Genomic DNA, 21,552 nt, shown 5'->3' with positions numbered 1-21,552 from the left:
ATGTGAGGTGCTTCACCCTCAAGCCCTGTTTCACCTCTAGAACAGACATAGAATAAGACTCACCATTCGGGGCCAGGGCAAGAGATGAAGGAAATCACGGACTCCGAGCGCTCATCGGGTGCTGCACAGAGGAAGCCCTGACTGACGCTGACTGATAGGAGACACAGGGAAGAGTCAATACAAGCTGCCTCCTCTTTGGAAAGGACCCCGACACAGGCAGTGTCCCTCCAAGGGCCCTGGAACTAGTCTTTAGGAAAGCATGACCGTGGCTGCCAAGGCCCCAAGTCATTTTATCATGCAAACCTCACTTGTCCAACACATACTTGAGCTTCTGCCTGTGGTCTACAGCCTGGCTCTCCCAGCTGAGACTGGACCAGCCTGCCCTGGCCCCCTTCGAAAGCAGGGAGCGTCACACCTACCTGCTTGCTGTGAAAAACAGAGTTGCAAGCCAGAGGGAAAAAGTCCAACTCATTTATTGGCGCACTTATTATCTGTTATGTAACAGGCACCCAAAATGGAGCAATTTAGCACAACAATTCACTACTCCTCAGGATTCTGTCACTGGTGTCACTGGAGGCTGGTTCCTTCCTTTCCACACCTAGCCTTAGAAGGTGGTCACTGTTTGCCATGTGACCACGTGGGCTTCCTCACAGCATGTCAAGGACCATCCCCAATATACAGACATACTTGTTAACATCCCACTGGCGAATACTTGTTAACGTCACATAGCTAGGCCAGCTTGAGTGGGAGGAAACCACACAGGAGCCACCTCAGGAGCTGTGGTCAAGTGTCCGGTTGACTGCAGGAGACTTCTGGTGGCAATGAATCCACCCCTGTATTCAAGGGCCCAGTTCTGGTCCACTTCTGTCCTCTGCAATGGCAGCCTCATTCTTAAGCTGCTCCCAAGCACACAGTCATATGCTTCACTGTCCAGAGGAAAGTGAGGGTTGGCTCCCACTATTCTCAAAGAGCATGACTCCTTCCCCAGAAGTCTCTTTGAGTCTAAGGTGACCATTGCTAATCCAGTTCTTTGACCTATGGTGCAGGACCTCAGGGACTGTCCTCAGCCATCTGCTTAGTCTTGGGTGACCCATCGAGTTACAGTGAGGGATGTGGGCTCAAATTGGATAAAAAACAAGGTTCACTCTTAAAGGTCATGGTAGACCCTACCCCTTCCCAGACATGATGCCACACCATGGGGTAAGGCCAGAATGCTGTAGAGTATACCACAGCACTCATCACATGAGATTTCTAGAAAAGCACTCTACAAGGTCAAAGGTGCTCCTGGATGGTCTTTAGTGTTCACCATCACCATGATTATCATCACCACCATCACCACCACCTCACCATCATCACTATCACCATTGTGTCCATCTTCATCATCTTTATCACATCGCTTCTCTGGCCCCTGGAACAGATCCTATCATAGAGATAATCCCAAAATGCTAGTGAAATGGGAGAGTGAATGGACTATCATCTTGGCAGCACCTCACCAATTTCCATTCATGATTGAGACAGAGCTCTGGGAGGTTGAGCGCATGCCTGAGTCTCTCCAGCCTCAGTTTCCTTACTCGGTGTACTATAAGTAATGGTAATCCTAACTCATGGGTTCCTATGGGGCGTTCACAATGTGGCACATAAGGTTGCTTGTTGAAGTAACAAGTCCACTGCTGTGAGTGGTCGAAATTCTTGAGTCAGGCAATGGGTTCACTTGCCTTTGAAACGCAAAGAACCAATATTGACTGGCACAAAGTTTTCTAAAGCAACCTCCACTTTTCCACCCAGAGAAGCATACACCATGGGTCATTTTCTCCTTGGAAAAAAAGAGCAGCAACAGCATCCTCTCCTCACCTGGTTCCCCAGTGCCTGGCACAGAGTCACACACAGTATTTATTGAATGTGTGATGAGTGGGTGGGGGGGGATGGATGGATGGATGAAGGAAAGACTCATGCTGATCTCGCCTTCAACAGCCAAGATTTAGCCTCAATCAAATCAGAGGACTTTAAAGAACAAGTCAAGAAACAAGAAATCATTTTCTTACTGTAAGAACTAAGTCATGGGGACAGGGAAGGAAAGGAGGGGACGCAGTGAGTGCCTGGTGGTACCAAAGGGTTAAAGAGTTCCGTTTCAGATGTTCTGAAAATTGGGATCTAGCAGCTGATAGTACATCCTCCTACAGCTGTTCCTGGGACTCAAAACACATCTTTGTTTGCCTGACTCTTAGCAACTGTTGCTTTTTCTGAAGGACAAGCATGAACCAGCTGTCAGCTCACAGGATGCAGCAGGGAAGGTTGATCTTCAGTAATGACTTGTAAAACAAGAAAACAGTGATTTTCTAGACTTAGGAGAGTTCTTTCCTTTTACAGTGCATAATTCCCACCCTCCAGCAGCGACAGCCATGGCCTTGTAGACACCAGATCAGAGGAGAGAGGAATGCAAATCCAATAGGGAGGGCCCATTTCAGAAACACAAACGTAAACAGCAGCCCCAAGCATAACTGTGGATGAGAAAAAGCTGCCCCACTGCCATATCAGATGAGGGGGAACATGAAAACAGGCAATGGGTAAAAATTAGTGTCTTGTACTGAAATATTAACATGAAATTATCCAATTGCTTCAAATAGTCCAAGGTCAGGGGAGTGGGTAGGAATAGAGATGAAATCAAACTGAACATGAACTGATATCCCTGTGATGTGGGTGGTTCTTTATACCACTCTCTCTTCTATTGTGTAACTTCGAGACTTCCCAAGAGAAAGAAAATTTTTAAATAGTATCTTGCAATCATTTTTACCTAAGAATCATCAAAATGCTTTTCATGATACCAGATGAATAGAAAGCTCTCTAATAATAAGGAAAAAAAAAAAGACACAAAAACACACATCACACACACACTGACACACAACGTACACACACATACACACCTCTGGGACCTCAATTACACCCCACCTGGGCAGATTCACACCTGAGTCTGCTCTCCCTTCCAACTCCCCAATGGACACCCCCTTAACAGAAACCTGAGTGCATGACCCACACAGTCCCCAGTACCTGCTCAGTCCCTGGCCCACCCCCTGGAAAGCTTCCCCAACCTGCACCCCATGGTCCATGCCGATCTCACCCAGAGAGAGGCCACTGCCTTCTAGGGTCTTCAGGCCTGTGTTTTCCTTCCAGAGGTCTTCAGAAAACACAATCCTGGCCGGGTCACCCTCTCCCTCCTAAATGGTTGTACCATGAACAGAGTGCTGAAATAGACCAGGACACTGTTTTTAAAAGAAGCCAGTCAAATCAGTGGGCAAAAAGAGATTGTTCACTTCAGTGAGTAATATGGGCACAATTGTTTGAGGAAAAATCCTAAACTGGGTTTTATGTTCTCAAACCAAATTTCCTGATGAATCAATTATAATCATTAAGAGAAAGAAATAAACCAAGAAGTATCTAGAAAGGATCTTAAGCATATTTAATTGTCTTGAAGTGCGGAAGGCCTTCCTGAGAAGAAGTCATAAAGGAAAGGATTGATGATCCAGCTACATAAAAACTAACTCTGGTCCACCAACAGATAAATGGATGAGTGAATGTGGTCCATCCACCCAAAGAAATATCCTTCAGTCCAAATGTTTACACCAGAAACTGTCCATGTGGGAAGTCACCCAGAGCTTCCTGGTTTCCCCTTTGTGCTTTTATTTAAAAGTAGTGGCCTTCCACTGAACGTGTGGTCTAGACTGAAAGCAACCCAGAGGCCTCTACATCTCCACCAACACAGCCTACCATTTCCTTTGGCCACAGGGCGCCCTTCCCCCAAAAGCCCCCTGCCCATCACTCTTCTGCCCAGTACCTGTCCAGCACCCCCACCCCAAAAGAGGATGGGTCCTCTCCTCTGTGACCCCATAGCATCTAACAGACGCCCCTTGTCACTGCCTAGAATGCGTCACCATATACTGGCCCCCACTTGTAAAGTCATTCAGACAGGCGAGTCGGGGAGGCTGTGTCCCAGGGCCCCAGGTGCCACACGCACAGCACAGTGCCATCAGGGTTCACAGTCTGGTCTGGATGCCAGTTAAGGGACGCGGGGCACCTAGACTCGTCCTTACCGAGAATTGAGTGACCTCATCACTTACTCTCACAAGATTGCTGTGAGTCAGGAGAGGACTCAGAGCTCTCAGTGGAGTGTGGGAAGTGGTACCTAGAATGACCTCACAAGTGCCAGGGCTTTCTCACTCAGAGAGTGGTGAGGTGTATGGGACTTTCTCTCAGGAAGATGGATCACTGCCCAGAGAAAATGTGTGCTCAGTCACCTGCCTTCTCTGAGCCTCAGTTTCTCTGCCTGACAAATGGCAGGGATACCCACGTCTCTGAGGTGATGTGTGCCACAGTTTCTCACCCAGGCCTCTTCCACACCCTGCCCCTGCCCCCTAGCCAGCTGTGAATTCCTCACAGCCTAGCTGGCAGGCAACACAACTATTTTTAGGTTACCCAGGCTCAACAAGAGAGCCAATTCAGGACGTGAGACACCCATGGGGTCTAAAAGTTAACACATCCTTCCTTCCTGGGGCCATGTCACCATTGGCGGATAGGAGAGCAGGTCAGCTCACCACCAGGGGGCACTGTGTTGAGTGTCCCTCAGGGACCCTGGCTCCAGGCAGTACTCTCCCTTCTGAAGAAATAGCCCCCTCCTTCCTCTAAGCATTAGGGTGGCTGGGCCATCCCACCCTTCTGAATCTCAGTGCCCACTCCCCCCCGCCCCCATATAAGTGGTGCTAGAAGCAGCAAGCCATAGGGCAAAATAAATCACCTGTGTTCAGGGGTGGGGCAGGTGACAAACTGTAAACTAGTTGCGTATAAGAAAATGGGAATTGTGGGGCTGTGGCATCCTGCAGACCCACACCATCAAATTCCAGAATTTTTAAAACACTGTAGAACCAAACAACCAAGACCAGAGGCAAGATGCACCACAGGCCACCAGCAGACACTCCTAGATAGGACAGCCCCAAGGCTCTCCCCATAAACCCCAGAATCAGATAAGCTGAATTGTAATGGTCCTGTGTTCCAGGTAATATAAGCCCTGGCTATCCTTTCAAAGTCTTTCGAAGACTCCCCAGAGAACAGAAACCACACCAAAGTTCCACTTTTAGAACCACAGGGTTATTTTATTAACTGGGAAATCTGGGCCTATGGGAAATAATTCTCTTTAAAAGGCTGCCACCTTTCCTTGGAAGGTAGACAAGTTGGGCAGCGTAATGGTGGTAGAGACAAGGCAGCCTAGTGCAGCCTTCTCCTGGTACAAATCCAACTTCTCCTAGTCCTGGCTGGGTGGCCCTTGGCAGCCCATTAACCTCTCTGTGCCTCCATCAACACTGCTGCCTGCATTGTTCTAACAGATGATACATATGGACCCCAAGGGCCAGGGACTGGCCCAGAACTCATTGTCTTGTGATGCAAGCGCCAGGGTCCCAGATTTCAGCCTCCCACTGAATACAGCCTTCCAGATCCTGGTTCACATGATCCACAATTTGCTAACCTTGAGATCTCGCTGCCCAGAGCAAGCCTGGCTTTGTGCAAAATGAAAATCAAATTCTTTGCATGTTCAAACCATTAAGCATCTCCTCGAATGAGGTCCTGTATTTTCCAAAATGCTAATTTTGTTTTTCAGTTTGCCTGAAAAGGAAGCAGCAAGTCCCCAAGCAGGAGCCAGGCTGGAGAGGGGGGAGACCAAAGACTCCAGGAGCAGAGCCCACCCCCTAGGCCGCATGCGGCTTCAGCAGACAGGAATGTTTTTCCCATCACCTGGGGATCTGAGCCAATTTGTGGAAAAACAGACTGCAAAGATACATGGGTGGGAGGAGAGTCAGCGACAGATAACAGGAGAAGCTGCGTGCCAGCAGTGCAGCACTCCAGCCAGAGGCCTGTTCTCATTAGAGGCACAGAGAGCCCTGCACTGCCCGGAAAGCTGCCCCAGGCTGAGACGCCCTTGCCCGTCTGGCGGCTCTGGTAATGAGGCCCCAGCCAGGACCCAAAGCACACTCCGCTGCCTGTACACATACGGTACCTCCTAATTAACCATACTCCTTGGCTCCCAGGGGCGTGGTGATGCTCACCTCAAGGCGCTCTAGGCCAGGCAAGTCGGGAAGGGCCCCAATTGAACTCCAGGGCTCCCAGCTCCCTCCCAGGCCCAGGACACACACACACACACACACCCCGCCCCAGGGGCCAGGCCCTGATTCACAGCACATTCCAGGGATCCAGAGCACTCTGAGGCTGCCTTCCAAGGCTATTGGAGCCCCTGACCAGAGAGCAATTGCCCCCAGGGTCTGCAGAAGGGGCACAGGATCTGCCTTTCCCCACAGTGGCTGATACTGAGAGAGGAGGCTGCATGCACTGTCTCCCTGGAACCTGCATGAGTAACTCAACATTGAGGAGAGGCTTTAATGGGATGTCCAGGACACGAGGACCAGCTTGCAGGGACACTCGCCACCTGGCCAGGAGCAAGGAACAAGGGCCTTCTCCTCACTGGGCCTAAACACCGAGGCAGAAGGCCCAGTTGACATCCCAGAGACCTTCCTGCTATGGGTCAGGGCCCTGTGTGGAGAAGATAATGACATCATGGAGTGGCCTGAAGGAAAGACACCATTATAAATTGACAACCACAAAACTACCTAGCCCATGACAACAGGATTCCTTAAGTCTGAATTTAGCAGAAGGGGGTCATTAAGCACAAAGTTGTGTCCACCCTACAAGTGATTTATTTGCAAGGGAATGTTCTGCTTTACTCTACCATCTTGGAGAAACAGAGGGAGCAGCAGGCAGGCTCTAAGCCGAGCAGGGCCAGACATCCTGCAGATTGAGAAAGATCGGTGCTGCATTCCCCAAACCACAGTTGAGCCGACACAAAGCTGCTAAGCCTGACTTCTAGTAAACCAGAAAAGGAAAGTATTTGGATATAACACAGAGGGACACCTCAAATGAAAGGTCAGGAGACTGTGTTTCCAGCCCACTCCCTCTAGAAGTTGTTTCCTGAACCATCCGCCTGTCTTTTCAGGAGTGGTGGCCAGAAAAAGAAGCCCATGGTGTTCTTAATATGGAAAGTGAGTTTTCCAACATGCAAAACAAAAGACATGAAACACAGACACACGCTCTGTGTGAAAGTTTTCTTTCCAAGTTAGCCTTGAAAAGAGGAATTTTTCATCCAACCATCTGCTTCCTCCACATCTTGTCCACCTGACTCTTGACCCAGAAAAGTCCAAGCTGAGAGAGTCGGGTGGTTCTGGAAACTTGGTGTTGAGGGCACAGGACCCCAGCACAGATGTTTCCTGGACACACAAGGCTGGGGTAGTCTAGAGATACCCTTTAGATCAGCTTGCAGTCAGAGGCCAAGTTGGCCCTAATATAAGAGCTTCGTGGAACCTGCCAGTACTTGAGGACAGAGGTTCTGAGAGGGTGTGAGGAACGTGGCTTAAACCCTCTGCAGCTCTGGGACTGCAGAGAGAAGGCTAGAAGTCAGTGGGGTCAAAACAGACACTGAGTGTGGTGGTTCCTCAAAAGGTTACTTGGTAGTGATTCAGCCATTCCACTCCTCAGTATATGCCCCAAAGACACAGACACTCATGTCTACAGCAGCACTAGTCAAAAGGACCAAAGGTAGAAAACAACAGCTGAATGGAAAAGCAAACTGTACAATATCCACGAGGGAGTAACAAAACTCATTCCTTGAAGAGAAAATCAAATACTGTGGCAAAATTGAAAAACAATGTAAGAAGATAAATTTAATTATAAAAATAATAAAAATAGCAATGCATAGTTCAAAGAAATGAAATTCAGACCCAATAAAGAAGAATCTTGAAAACATTATGCTGAGTAAAGTAAGCCTCACTAAAGGTCAAATACCCACAGAAACAGAAAGTGGATTAGCAATGGTGGGGAGGGGGTAGATATAGAAGGAGGGGCTGCGGACAGATAGCAACTCCACAGATGCTGATACTACAAGCCTGACAAGTCTTTACTGGCAAAGACAGATGCTTACCACCTCTGAAATCATGTGTGTAGCACGTGGTGGCACTCTGTGACAATTCATGTAAAATAAATCCAAAAGGATGACAAAAGGGAAAAATATTGCCATTATCTGACTTCAATTGTATGGGGGAATATAAAAATAAAATTTATTATTTAAAAAAAAAAAAAACAAGGCCCTCCCAGCTCCCTTCTGACTTCTACCTTCTCTTGTTGTCATCCAGGTGAGCAAATAGGCCCCTCTCCCTGGAAGAACCTTCACCTCCCACATCAACTTCATCAGAAGTTTGCCCTGGACCATGCCTTTATCATTTCTGGCTCAGTCACCTCCTTCTAGACTCCAAGCTACTGAGACAGGGAGAAGCAACACATCAGCATGTCATTTCAGCTCCTGCCAGGCAAGTTCAACATAAACAAGGTGGGCCTTGCTTATAGAAGATGCTGGGAAATCAAGCCCACAGTGATCTGGACAAAAGGAGGCAACATGTGTATTTCTATGATGAGATCTGGTGGTGGGAATCCTCTGTTCTGACCCAGTATTTGATGGGGGCAGTTCTGATTACCCACCCCCTACCAGACACACCTCTCCTGGGCTGCCCAGTTACACACACAGTGCTGTTTCTGGAAGTTGTTTCCTGTGCCATGTGTCCACTTCCTAAAGCTGTGGCACACTTCCCCTCAAGCCGAGCATCACCTTGACTCACCACCCACAACCAACAAGGCCCTCCCAGATTGGGGTCAGAATGGGGGGTTTGCAATTGTATGGGGGAATATAAAAATAAAATTTATTATTTAAAAAAAAAAAAACAAGGCCCTCCCAGCTCCCTTCTGACTTCTACCTTCTCTCGTTGTCATCCAGGTGAGCAAACAGCACGTTCTTGGAGATGGCTTTGGCCAGCGCTGTCATGGTCTTATAGTCCTTGGGGATCACCTGCAGGGGAAGACAACGAAAATCAGCACCTGCCCGGAACAAGTGCTGACCTTTCAAAAGCCAGCATCTGTTTGGCCAGAGAAGTAATGATGCAGCTCAAGATCGAACTGTACAAAGTTCAAGTTGTGTCAGATAAGAATAAAGACAGACAATGTCAATGTTATGTCATAATAAGTTTAAATTTAAAAAGAAAGAAAAGATGAGGAACCCAGAGTGACCCAAGGGCTGGTTTAAGTGCCACCTAGAAGTTGGGGTCCTGATAGACTGGCTCTGGTGGGCTTCAGGGCCTCCTTGAAGATGCTTCTTGGGTCTTCTTTAATTTTTTTATTTCACTGAAGTCTTAAAAAGATAATGAACACTCCATTAAAAATTTGAAACCTGGGGCCTCCCCGGTGGTGCAGGAGGTTGAGCGCAACGCTGTGAAGCTGTCCACAGCCTCTGCAGTGCAGGTTCGATCCCGGACAGCCAGGGAGCTACCCACATGGCATGGCAGACTTCTCCTGCCTTGCCCACTGCTCCCCTCAGCAGTGTCTTTGGTCCGTCTGCCTGTTCTGCTTCCCGCTCTGTCTCTGGTGAATTCTCTCACCCTCCTGCGCCTCTGGCCTGTACCCCAACTGTTGTATAAAAATAAATAAATCTTTAAAAAAAAAATTGAAACCTGAAGAGCAAAAAAAAAAAAGACATGACCCAAGCTTGATGATGAGGATAGAGGAAGAGAAGACCTTCTGTCTGTCGGACTGTCAACGGAGTGAGGGAAAGGCCCATGAGCCATGCTGAGCTCCAGTCAGGGGAGGGATGCGTGGTGGGAGCTTTCAGTGACTGTGCCCAGGGAATCCATCACCAAGTGTTGGCAAGCACCTGCATCTCAAGGCATGAGTGTCTTGAACACCAGTTCCCTTAAGTGATGCTGAGGAGAGGCTACCTGGCAGTAATAGGACCCCACCTCAGCTGCTCAGAGATGCTTACCCTGCTGGGGGTGTGCATTATCTTTAATACCAAAGAATCCTTTATAAGGGGACCTTTCTGGGAACAGGTCTGAGGGCCCTAAAAAGCCACCCCAATTATAAGTAATTGGACCCCACTTTTTTAAGTAATATTTTTCTTTTAGAGTAGTTTAGATTTCAGAAGAGACAGAACACATATGCTCTCACCCAGTTGTCCTGTGGTTGATGTCATAGGTGATGCTGGCATCTGCCACAACCAGGGACCAGCCTTAGCAAATAACCAGTGACAAATCCTGAATGTTCCACATTTCCTTTGTTTCACCTCAAAGGCCTTGTTCTGTCCCAGAATCTTACCAAGGCCACACACAGTTGTGCCCCCCGAGTCCTCCAGCTGGTGGCAGTCCTAGCTGAAGGCAGTCCCAAGAAGTCCTTTGCTTCGATGACCTTGGCAAGTCTGACGAGGGCTACTCAGGTATTTGGCAGATGCCCCCCAATTTGGATCTAAGTATCTTCTCACGGTCAGAGTGGGGTTCTGGGTTTAGGGAAGAAAGACCACAGGAGTGGAGTGCCCTAGATTTATAAATACTATTTTGCTGGGTTTTATTATCTGCATATGAAAGTATTAAATATTGGGGAGGAGGGTTGTTTAATGGGGACACAATTTCAGCTTTATAAGATAAGAAGTTTCTGTGGGTGGTGGTAATGGTTGTAAAGCAACTTGAATGTACTTAATGTCATTGAACTGTCCATTTAAAAATGCCTCAGATGGCCACCCTGGTGGCGCAAGGGGTTAAGACGCAACCTATGAGGCTAGCTGCAGACACTGTGCCATGGGCTCGATCCCCAGCCAGGGAGCTACCCATATGGTGCAGTAGACCTCTCCTGACTCACCCACTGCTCCCCTCAGCAGTGTGTTTCAGTCAGTCTGCCTGTTCTGCTCCCCACTATGTCTCTGATGAATCCTCTCACCACCCACACTTCTGGCCTATACCCCAGCTCTTCTATGCATAAAAAAAAATGCCTAAGATGGTTCTATGGACTGGACTGTGCCCCCCATATCCATGTGTTAAAGCCCTAACCTCCAGCGTGCGATGAGGTGATGTGGGGCCTTTGGGCGTGATCAGGTTTAGATGAAGTTATGAGAGAGGGACCTGCAACATGCTCAGTACACTGTGAGAAGGGACCTGAGAGTAAGCACTCTGTGTCTCTTCCTGTCTCCCTGTCTCGTCTCTTTGTCTCTCCCCTCAGCAGGTGAGGGCACAACAAGAAGGTGGTCATCTATAGGCGTCAAAGAGGGTCCTCACCAGACACCAACCTGCCAATACCTTGACCTCAACTCCTAGAACTCCAGGACCATGAGAAACAATATTTCTGTCGTGTGAGCACCTCCCTCCCCTTCCCATCTGTGGCATTCTCTGATTGTGGTTAAGCTGACCGATAAAGATGGTACAATTTGTGTTAAGCATATTTTGCCATCACTGAAAAAGGAGCTTTAAAAAAGTAGGTCAAAAACTAAAAATACCAAAAAAGAAGCGGTAAGTACTTATTAAAAACCAGCTGTAGAAATGCATAAGACAGGGATGAATGACCCCACATTCAAAGGGCAAGGCAGGAGGTAGGTCCCAGGTGAGAACAGCTGCACGGTGCCCATGACACAGGCCTGTGGAAGCACGGAGAGAGGAGGCATGGATGTTGGGTGGAGGGAAATTTCCCACTGGGCAGGTCTGAGGTCAGGGTTCCGGTCCAAAAGCCAGGAGAACAGAAACCGCCCGGCCCAGCACAGCCACTCCTCCACCGACACAAGCAAGCCAGAGTCCATCCCTCCCTGAGCCTGCAGGAGCACAAACTGGTGTGTGGTGGAGAAGCCCCAAGAGTCCCACAAGCTAATGCATATTTGGCAGGCACCCTCCCCGCTCCCTCCAACCGGAAGGGAGACCCAAAGCCCGTCACTCACCTTCCTCACATAGGACACGGCATCCTCCTCAGTGTACACCTCAGCGCTCACGCCGCCTCGGCGGTGGCGGGCTTTCACCACAGGGTTGGGTGGTATTGGGGAGACCTCCTCATCGTGTGAGTCTGACTGGGAGGATGACTTCTGCTGGGCTAAAATCTGCCTGTTTTCTTCCTGGGTAAGGGGAGGAGAGAAGGAGAGTAGGATGAGAACAAATCCCCAGTCTGCCAGCTTGCAGGTGAGGTCTCTAGAGGGGTTTCAAGAAGACAAGGGGAGCCAGTCAAGGTCCCTTCCACCAGCCTTCCCCCCTGGCCCTCTTCCCTCTCTAGTGCTTTCCACGGCTCTTTGCATTGACACCCTCCTCCCCCGGCCCCCTCCACTTGCCCAGGTCAGCAATGCTATGGAAAGATTCAACAGAATCTGGAACGTGGACAGCCATTTGAACCATGGTGTTTGACATGCAAGCAAAGCCTGTAGGGAACCACAGAGAGGGCAGAGTGCAGGTACAATGAGAATCAAGAACAAAATTCCTGAAGCCCTCCGTGGTGGTACAAGGGGTAGGTTTCAGCACTATCAAGCTATCAGCTGCCACTGCGACGTAAGTTCGATCCTTGGCCATGGAGCTACCCAAATGGTGCAGCAGACCTCTCCTGTCGCACCCGCTGCTCCCCTCAGCAGTGTATTTCAGTAGATCTGCCTGTTCTGCTCCCCACTCTATCTCTGATGAATCCTCTCACCCCCCACACCTCTGGTCTACACCCCAGCTCTTGTATGCATAAATTAAATAAATCTTTAAAAAAAAAAAACAACTAAGATTCCTGAGTCTGGCACCCCACTCAGGCTTTGCTTTTTAATATAGCAACTCTCAAAGCTATACAAAGTAGAATAATATCAATATAATGAATGATCAAATGCCCATCATCCAATATGAACAATTATCAAAAGTCCATCCTATTTCATCTCACTTACATCCTCTTTCACAAACACACAACCACACTCACGCACACAGCACGCATACACACAGACATATACAAACATACACATGTAAACCCATATACCCAGAGACACAAAGGCATATAAATAGGCACAAACACACAGTGCACACAAACATACATAGATAATACCTACATACAGCTACACACACATGCACAGGGTTAAAGCAAATCTCATATATTTTATAATACCATTGTAAGTACTTTAGTATGTATCTCTAAAAAAATGACATGAAAAATAACCACAACACTACTGTCATTTTAAGAAATTAATATTTATTCCTTAACATCATCAAATATGCATCAGTGTTGAAATTCCTGTCTCCATTTTATTTTAATTTTTCTTTATTCTAACCAGAACCTAAGCAAGACTACTGTTTAATTTTTACATGTAAGCAGATAAAGTTATTTGACAGTGAGGAAACTGTTCAGTACAAAAGTGGAGACCAGGATAAACAAAAAGGAAAAATATGATTTTGGTGGAAACAAAAACAATTAGGAAAGAGAAAACAACTTCAAATGAGTGTCTATACTGCACTCAATAGATCTTACAAGAAATTATATCCACAGAACATAAATAGGATATTATGAAAATAGAAAATTTTCCTTTAAAAAGAAAACTGCTAAGATTAAATACATACGTGTTTACTGATAATCAGTATATTTTATATAAATACCAAGCATGAGTTATAGTTTATATTAAACATGATACATATTACACATGAGTTACATCTGTGACACCTAACAACACAAACATAAATCATGGAAATAACTGGAAAAGGAAACAAAAAGGTAGAAAATGTGTAAGAAAAATTTAAAAGTTGCCAAAAACAATTCAGGAGTCTTAAGATCTGATTAATAGATTTTCAGTTGGTAAGACAAAGGAAAGGAAATTGTCAGGAGCCAAAGGTAACTTCCCAAAATCAAAGAAGTCTCAGGCCTCCCCCGTGGCGCAGTGGTTGAGTGCGGGGTTGTGAAGCTGCCCGCAGTCTCTGCAGCGCCGGTTCGATCCCCGCGCAGACCTCTCCTGCAGCCTGCTGCTCCCCTCAGCAGTGTACTTCGTCAGTCTTCCTGTTCTGTTCCCTGCTCTGGCTCTGGTGAATTCTCTCACCCTCCCATGCTTCTGACTGTACCCAGTGCTTGTATAAATAAATAAATCTTTTAAAAAAAAAATCAAAGAAGTCTCTTGGTGGGCATCCTCAGAATGATTAGTCTAGTGATTGGGGGAAGATTACACAGTGAAAGGTCCAGGGATGAGAACAGCTCTAAAGCTTCCAGAGAGATACTGGGTCATGGGCCAATCCCTACAGCTCAGACTTCTCAACAGAAAGTACTGTACCAGGGCCTCCCCGGTGGCGCAGTGGGTTGAGTGCAGTGCTGTGAAGCTGTCTGTAGCCTCTGCAGTGCCAGTTTGATCCCTGCCGGCCACGGAGCAACCCACATGGTGTGGCAGACCTCTCCTGTCTCACCTGCTGCTCCCCTCAGCAGTGTGTTTCAGTCAGTCTGCCTGTTCTGTTCCCCACTCTGTCTCTGGTGAATTCTCTCCCCTTCCTGCACATCTGGCCTACACCCCGGTTCTTGTATAAATAAATACATCTTTTAAAAAAAAAAAAAGAAAGAAAGAAAGCCCTGTACCAGAAAGCAGTGAAGCAAACCTCCAACTTTCTGCAGGAAATTTGCTTCCACCCCACAGCTGTAACCCAGCTAACCAACCCATCATTCATATTTGTAGGTGTGCTGAAGGATGTACCTGAGTGCTAATTTCCCACTTTTATTATAAACCTATAGCCAAACCAGAAAAAGTATCACTATGATTTTTGAAGAAATATATTATCAGTATACAACATGCAAAACAACATGTACAGATACCAAAAGCAGTGGAATTTTGGAGAAGGAAGCTAAATAGGGCAGATGTGCTAACATCTTGATCTTACAACATGGAGGATCAAAAAATGCTCCTAAAAAGCCATAAATTAAGTAGCTAGCATTTTAGAGATCTTTCAAATTTTAGATGAGAAACAATAAAGGAATTAAAAAAGATGAAGGCATAGTGTTGGTCATGTGGACTATCAGACAGGCCGTGCCACTCACGCCCACTGGTGGCACTGAGGCCACAGCCACCCTTGAGCTTCCTCGCCTCCAGACACACTGGCTCTGTGCTGTTCCCTCAACAGTCCAAACAGGTTCCTCCCTCTACCCTGCCCTCCCTCCTGATGCTGTTCCCTCTGCCTGAGTTCTCTTCCCCAGATTCTCGAGGCTTTGCTCTCACCATCCAAATGTCACCTTCTCAGTGAGGAAAAGTACCCACACCCCCTACCGCAGTCCCGCCGGGCTTCCTCCTCTCTTGGTTACTCCTGCCAGCACTGTCTCTGATCACCTACAGTTTGGCTGATGCTTCACAAATATTTGCGAAATGAACAAATGCCATTTTTTTTTAATTTTTAAAGGGAAAAAACCCAGAACACAAAACTCTAAACATTCTCCTACTTCTCTTACTTGACATTGTATCTGACTTTGATGACAACTATGAAGGTGGTGGGGAGATGCCTGCATGTGGAAAAAAGGTGAAAGGGAAAACATTTATAGAAGTGCTAAGGAATTAGGACTGGGGTCGAATTTCTTCAACTTCCTTCATGGTGCTGTAACAGTAACACAACACAAATAAACTGGAAGGCACAATTATGTCATAATAAAAATAAAACATTTGTTTCCCACTGAGTAGTCATAAATACCACTAAAATGACAAATGAATAAATTCCTCACTACCACACACCCATAAAGAGGGACTCCTCGGGGGCCTCCCTGGTGGCGCAATGGGTTAAGCACCATACTATGAAGCAATCTGCAGCCTCTGCAGCACAAGTTCGATCCCCGGCCAGCCAGGGAGAAACCCACATGGCACAGCAGACCTCTCCTGTCTCACCTGCTGCTCCCCTCAGCAGTGTATTTCATCAGTCTGCCTGTTCCCTGCTCCGTCTCTGGTAGATCCTCTCACGCCCCGCATCTCTGGCCTGTACCCCAGCTCACCTTGTATACATAAATAAATAATTTTTTTTTTAAAAAAAAAAGAGGGATTCCTCGGACAAGGGCTGCATTTATCAAGCTCTCCAAAGGTAAGAGGCCCAGAATGGACAGTAAGGCAAGGTCTGAAGACTCGTTGTCAAGGTCCATCAGAGGGAGCACTGCCCCCAGGACTCCATGATCCACACTGGCACAGAGCCATGCCAGCCATGCCACCAGCTTCCCTCAAGCTGTGCTTGGGAGCCACCACCTCTCTCCAGGATCCAGATCCTTCCATCCCATCCTGAACTGGCAAATGGAAATGGTTCAACAAACAAAATGAACATGCCAAGTAGGGCCAAACCAAGCCAGGCAAAGAGCAGGAGCTCTCGCACAGCAGACACTCCTTGTCCAGTAAAGGGCTAAATTCTGAATCTGCACCCAGTGCCATGACGAGACCCAAGCAGCTGGCTCCACGAATGAGACTCCGGCCACAGTTTCCCTCCTCACCACCACATCCATCCAGGAAAGTTGCATAGAGATAAAATTGAGCATTATTGATTAGTTCATTCCGACAAGCTCTTCAATTTTCACATGACCTTTGTGAGCACACAAAAGTAGGACAAAAGCTGTGTCATGGGCTAACATCAACATATGTGGTTTTTGCTCCAGGTCTGGATGGAGCTATTAAAATTCCAATGCTTCCCTTAACAAAGCCTGATGTGGGACCCACTCTGGTGTCATGCAGATCAGCGGTGGTGGTGGGTGGGCAGCAGCTTTAAAAACCCAGGAGTTGGCAGATGGCTCCAAAGCCCCCTTTTAAGTGAACACCCAACCACTCTTGTTTCCATGACAATGGGTCATCTCATAATGTCTGAGAATGACACATTTCCCTGGAGTTCCTTTTTTACATTCCATACCATTGCTAATTCCTGGGAGACAGATGAACCACTTCGACATGCAAGGAAAAGGTCATTTTACTCAACATTAGAGATGTTTTATGGAAATTATCATACATCATTGGCCATTCCTACGTGAATCAAGAATTCTGACTAGAAATGTGAGTTGTAGCCCAACTGATAGACTTGGACCTTTGTTTTTAGGATTCATTAAAGAACAATAATATAGGCACAAGTGAGTTGTTGGGGACTTGAACACTGGGCTTTTGGAGAGATGAGCTAAAAGAAAAGCCCCTCACTATAGACAAGTGGTTATGTGACACCAGCCCTACACCACCCAGGTAGCCAAGCTGGGTGAGACATGGGGCCGTGTACTGCAGAGCCAGGCACAGGTGAGGATCAAAGCCTATAAGAGGGCAGAGATCGAGGTCAAAATTGAGGTGTTCCATCAGAATTGGTTTGTGTCAGTCAGAACCAGTTTGTGCCAGCTTGAACCAGTCAGAACTGGTTTGACTTGGTTTTATCCAGTCAGGATGGGTTTGAACTGGTTTTATCTGGTTGGGACCCATCTGAGCCCATTTGAACCAGTTTGAATTGGAAAAGCTAGTTTTATCTAGTCAGAACCAGTTTGAGCTTGTTTTATCCTGTCAGAATGGGTTTGTGATGGTTTGAACCAGTCGGAACCAGTCTCACTGTGTTTTACCCAGTCAAAACTGGTTTTATCCAGTCAGGAACCTCAAAGTCAGTTTGAACTGGTTAGAACAGTTTTATACAGTCAGAACGGATTTTATATGGTCAACATCAGTTTGAGCCATTTTTATCCAGTCAGAACCAGTATGGACCAATTTTATCCAATCAGGACCAGTTTGGACTGGTCCATACACACCAACAATGTGCAAGAGTTACAATTTCTCCACATTTTTACCAATACTTGTTATTTTCTGGTTTTAGCTTCTTTTTCCCTTTTTTAAAAAGATTTCTTTATTTATTTATGCATACAAGAACTAGGGTATAGGCCAGAGATATGGGGGGTGGGAGGATTCACCAGAGACAGAGTGGGGAACAGAACCGGCAGATCTACTGAAATACACTGCTGAGGGGAGCAGCAGATGACACAGGAGAGGTCTGCTGCGCCATGTGGGTTAACTCCCTGGCCCAGGATTGAACTCATGCTGCAGTGGCTGGTGATGGCTTGATAGCACTGAGGCTTTAACTCCTGGGCTATCAGGGAGGCCCGCAGCTTGTTTTTTCAGTGTGGTCTGACTGAGATAACAGTTACTCACAGCTTCTGGATAGAAAAGGGTGGCGCAATCAGGAAGTTGAGATTGACGCTGCATACAGAACCACTCCGGAGACAGCTCCTGAGGGTCAGCAATGCCCTTCAGACCTGAGGCTTGGGGAGCACCGTCTAAGTGCCTCTGCTACATGGGGGAAGGCTTGGGGGAGTGGGAGGCCAGGCAGGAGCCCTTGAGAGTCAGCAGCTAAAGGGACTGTGATCAAACAAAGCACTTGCAACAGCACTTCTGATCCAATGAGGCTTCGGGTTAGGCGGTTTTGAAGGTGCACAGACCACAGCATGGCCCTAGAGATCTGTGCTCATTTTTCAGTCAAGGGGGGGCCAGGGGTCACACAGGTTTCCCTGTGCCACCCGGAAACCACTGCCCTTCAAAAAAGCTGGAGCCTGGGCCTTGTTTTCTTGGACCAACATGCCTGCCTTGGCACAGGGATGCTTTTCCCTCTTTGGAAAGTTGGGCAAAGGGCCAAATCAAGCAGGATACAGGTAGTTCAATGACAACCACTTTAGGAGGCATCAAGAGGAAATGTGTGGGGGGCTGGGAGCCAAGGCCTCCAGGCCCCAGCGGGGTGACACTCCTGGCACTGCCACCACAATGCCAGACCTTTATTCTGGGATGGGACGCCTTCCCTTCCTTTCGGGATTCCAGGAAACCTCTCATTCTTCAGATACCAGCTTCCTGTCTCCTGTTTTCATGCTGATGAGCTGTCTGGAGGTGCAGGATGATGGAGGCCACAGGGTCAGGACAGGCTTTCCAGGCCAAAGGAATCTTCATAACAACAGTGTGGGAACAGGGTTCCCAGAAAACTGCACCAGAATCTGCCCTCTGAAACTTGTAACACAGCTCCAAGGGCTGTCCCATCCTGCTCAGGGCCAAGCGGTGCCCTGGTTGTAAGTGAAGGTTCCAATATCAGTGGTGAGGACCCACACACTCCATCTGGTCTGAGAAGAAAAGATACTGAGTAGCAGAAGGGCAGCATCAAAACAGATTTTCTGGATGTGGGCTTGGCCTCCAAGAGAAATCCATACTCTGGAGAAGATGGAATTCCTGCTTCTGCTCAACTCCCTGTCTCACTAGATGAGAACAAAGTCAGCCTGTCCCTTAAAGATATTTCCAAGGGACAGTTAACATGCTAGCCTCATTTTTCATGTTGGCCTCAAACATGGCAGAGAGGGGCATGGTGCAGTATCCAGACTTCAAGTTCTAGACGAGCATGAAATAGCTGCATTTCTGGCTCTTCTCCCAGTTAAGAGGTCTCTGCACCCAACCAAGCCGCTCCTTGGCACTCTGAAATCCATGATCTAGAAGGTCTGGGCTCCCCAGTCAAGGGATCAGGTGGTCACCAGCCCCCAGTCAGGAAACATGAGCCCTTCTCTCAGAGCTGTGGGTCTCAGAGAAGAAGGTAGGAGGCTGTAAAGCACTGTCCAGGGGCACCCAAACATTCAGCAGCAGGGTGAAAAGAGAAAGCAGAGTGTCAACCATTTATTGATCCCTTCTGTATACCTGGTCTCATACAAAGAATACAGTAGAGGAAAAAGGCACAATAGTTCTGTCGTGAGGGAGGTCTCAATCAAACAGGAAAGAGGTGAATGGTCATGATACAATTATGGGCAAGTGTCATCTCTTCAGTGCCAGCCTGCTCAGAGGCCAGTCTACTTCATCTCTGCAGAAAGTCATGAGCCTCCCTGGTGGCACACGTGGTTGAGTGCCGCACTGTGAAGCTGTCCGCAGCCTCTGCAGCACGGGTTCGATCCCAGCCAGGCGGGGAGAAACTCACATGGCACAGCAGACCTCTCCTGTCTCACCTGCTGCTCCCCTCAGCAGTGTATTTCAGTCAGTCTGCCTGTTCTGTTCCCCGCTCTGTCTCTGGTGAATCCTCTCACCCTCCCACACATCTGGTCTGTACCCTGGTTCTTGTATAAATAATAAATCTTAAAAAAAAAAAAAAATGGCCCACATTGCCAAATCAGTTGGTCATTTAAAAAAAAAAAAAAAGAAAGAAAGAAAGTCAGCCTGGCTTTACTGATGCTAACATCCCCTTGATTTCTGTTCATTCTGCTTTCATCTTCATTTTTTCCTTCTTTTTAAATTTTTCTTGCTTTATTACTCATTCCCGAGTCTCAGGTTGCACACTGCAATAGGGTGAACTGAGCCCTTTTCAGACCTCCAACCATCTGGAACCTTAGAGAATGGCTTTAGTTGCAGATAGGATCTCTGCAAGCATGATCCAGTTAATACAAGGTGACCCTGGAGGAGGGCAGGGACAAGTCCAATGCTGTGTCCTTATAAGAAGAGGGAAGGATAGTCTGAGGACAAAAGTAGAGGGGAGACAAGGCCACAAGACAAGGGGCATCAGGAGCACCAGCAGATGCCTTAAGCTGTAATCCAGGCCTGAGACACACATCCTCAGAGGCCCAGAAGGAATGGCCCTGCCAATGCCTTGATCTTGGACTTCAGTCCCCAGAATGGTAAGAGAAAACTTACTGTTTCACACCCAGTGTGTGATCACTGCTATGGCGACCAGGGCTCACTCATTTCCAATCTTACTTCTGATACAACTAAAAACTTCCCTCTCAGGCCTCCCCGGTGGCGCAGCGGGTTGAGCACAGCGCTATGAAGCTGTCTGCAGACTCTACAGCGCTGATTCGATTCCCAGCCGGCCAGGGAGATTCCCACATGGTGCGGCAGACGTCCCCTGTCCTGCCCGCTGCTCCCCTCAGCAGTGTATTTCCGTCAATCTGCCTGTTCTGCTTCCCACTCTGTCTCTGGTGAATCCTTTCACCCTCCCGCGCTTCTGGCCTATACCCCAGTTCTTGTATAAATAAATAATCTTTAAAAAAAAACAAAACTTCCCTTTCAGTGCCACTTTCACTGCATCTCACTGATTCTAACATGTCATGCTTTTATTGTCACTCAATTCTAAATATTTCATAATGTTTTACTATGATAATCTTCTTTAATAAATTATGCAGAAACTTATTACTGTTTTCCAAATGGGTGGGATGGGGGACATCTTTTTTCCTGACTTTTTATTAATGACTTGCAACTTCATTAGATTATAATCAAAGAATATAGTTTTTGAGTGAAAAAAAAAGACTTAAACTCATCCCAGGATCCCTTTTAATAGTATGTCCCACTGTGCTCTTGGTTCTAAAATTCTAAAATCTGGTTAACACACACCTTTCTAAAATTTATGATCATGCTCTGAGGGACTGAATAAACTGAGCTCAGTACAATTCAAGAGAGGACACAGTCCCTGTCCCCCTCTTCAGCAGCAAGCCCAGACCTGGGCACCTTACTAGTCAGAGCCCCACCACCCCTTATAACTGGAGTGCACAGATGCCACATTGCCCTGTGGTGCATCTGGAAAGCCCTGTACTCCCCAGTGTGTTCATAGTGTCCCCAATACTAGGAGCCTGCTGGTTCATCAACACTATGCACCCCACTAACTAAACCAGATGATCATGACAAAAGAGGTACAAGAATTCTGTATTTCCTGCTCCATTTTTTTGTAAACCTAAAACTTTTCTAAAAATATGTAC

General features: G+C 47.3%; 1 protein-coding gene across 1 annotated transcript in view; it reads right to left on the bottom strand.

Annotated features, from left to right (window-relative positions):
* Positions 1-21,552, bottom strand: part of PRKAR1B (protein kinase cAMP-dependent type I regulatory subunit beta) — a gene marked incomplete at both ends in the record, with an annotated part of 96,395 nt that overhangs the window by 68,999 nt on the left and 5,844 nt on the right. The window contains 2 exons of the mRNA XM_084250872.1: positions 8,838-8,929; positions 11,828-11,998. Coding sequence (XP_084106998.1) covers positions 8,838-8,929; positions 11,828-11,998 — 263 coding nt within the window. The remainder of the gene's footprint in view (positions 1-8,837; positions 8,930-11,827; positions 11,999-21,552) is intronic.

Source organism: Talpa europaea (genome assembly GCF_964194135.1).
Source record: "Talpa europaea genome assembly, chromosome: 12".
NCBI lineage: Eukaryota > Metazoa > Chordata > Mammalia > Eulipotyphla > Talpidae > Talpa > Talpa europaea.
The sequence above is the reverse complement of the archived record's forward strand: the minus strand, read 5'-3'. Positions and strand labels throughout refer to the sequence as shown.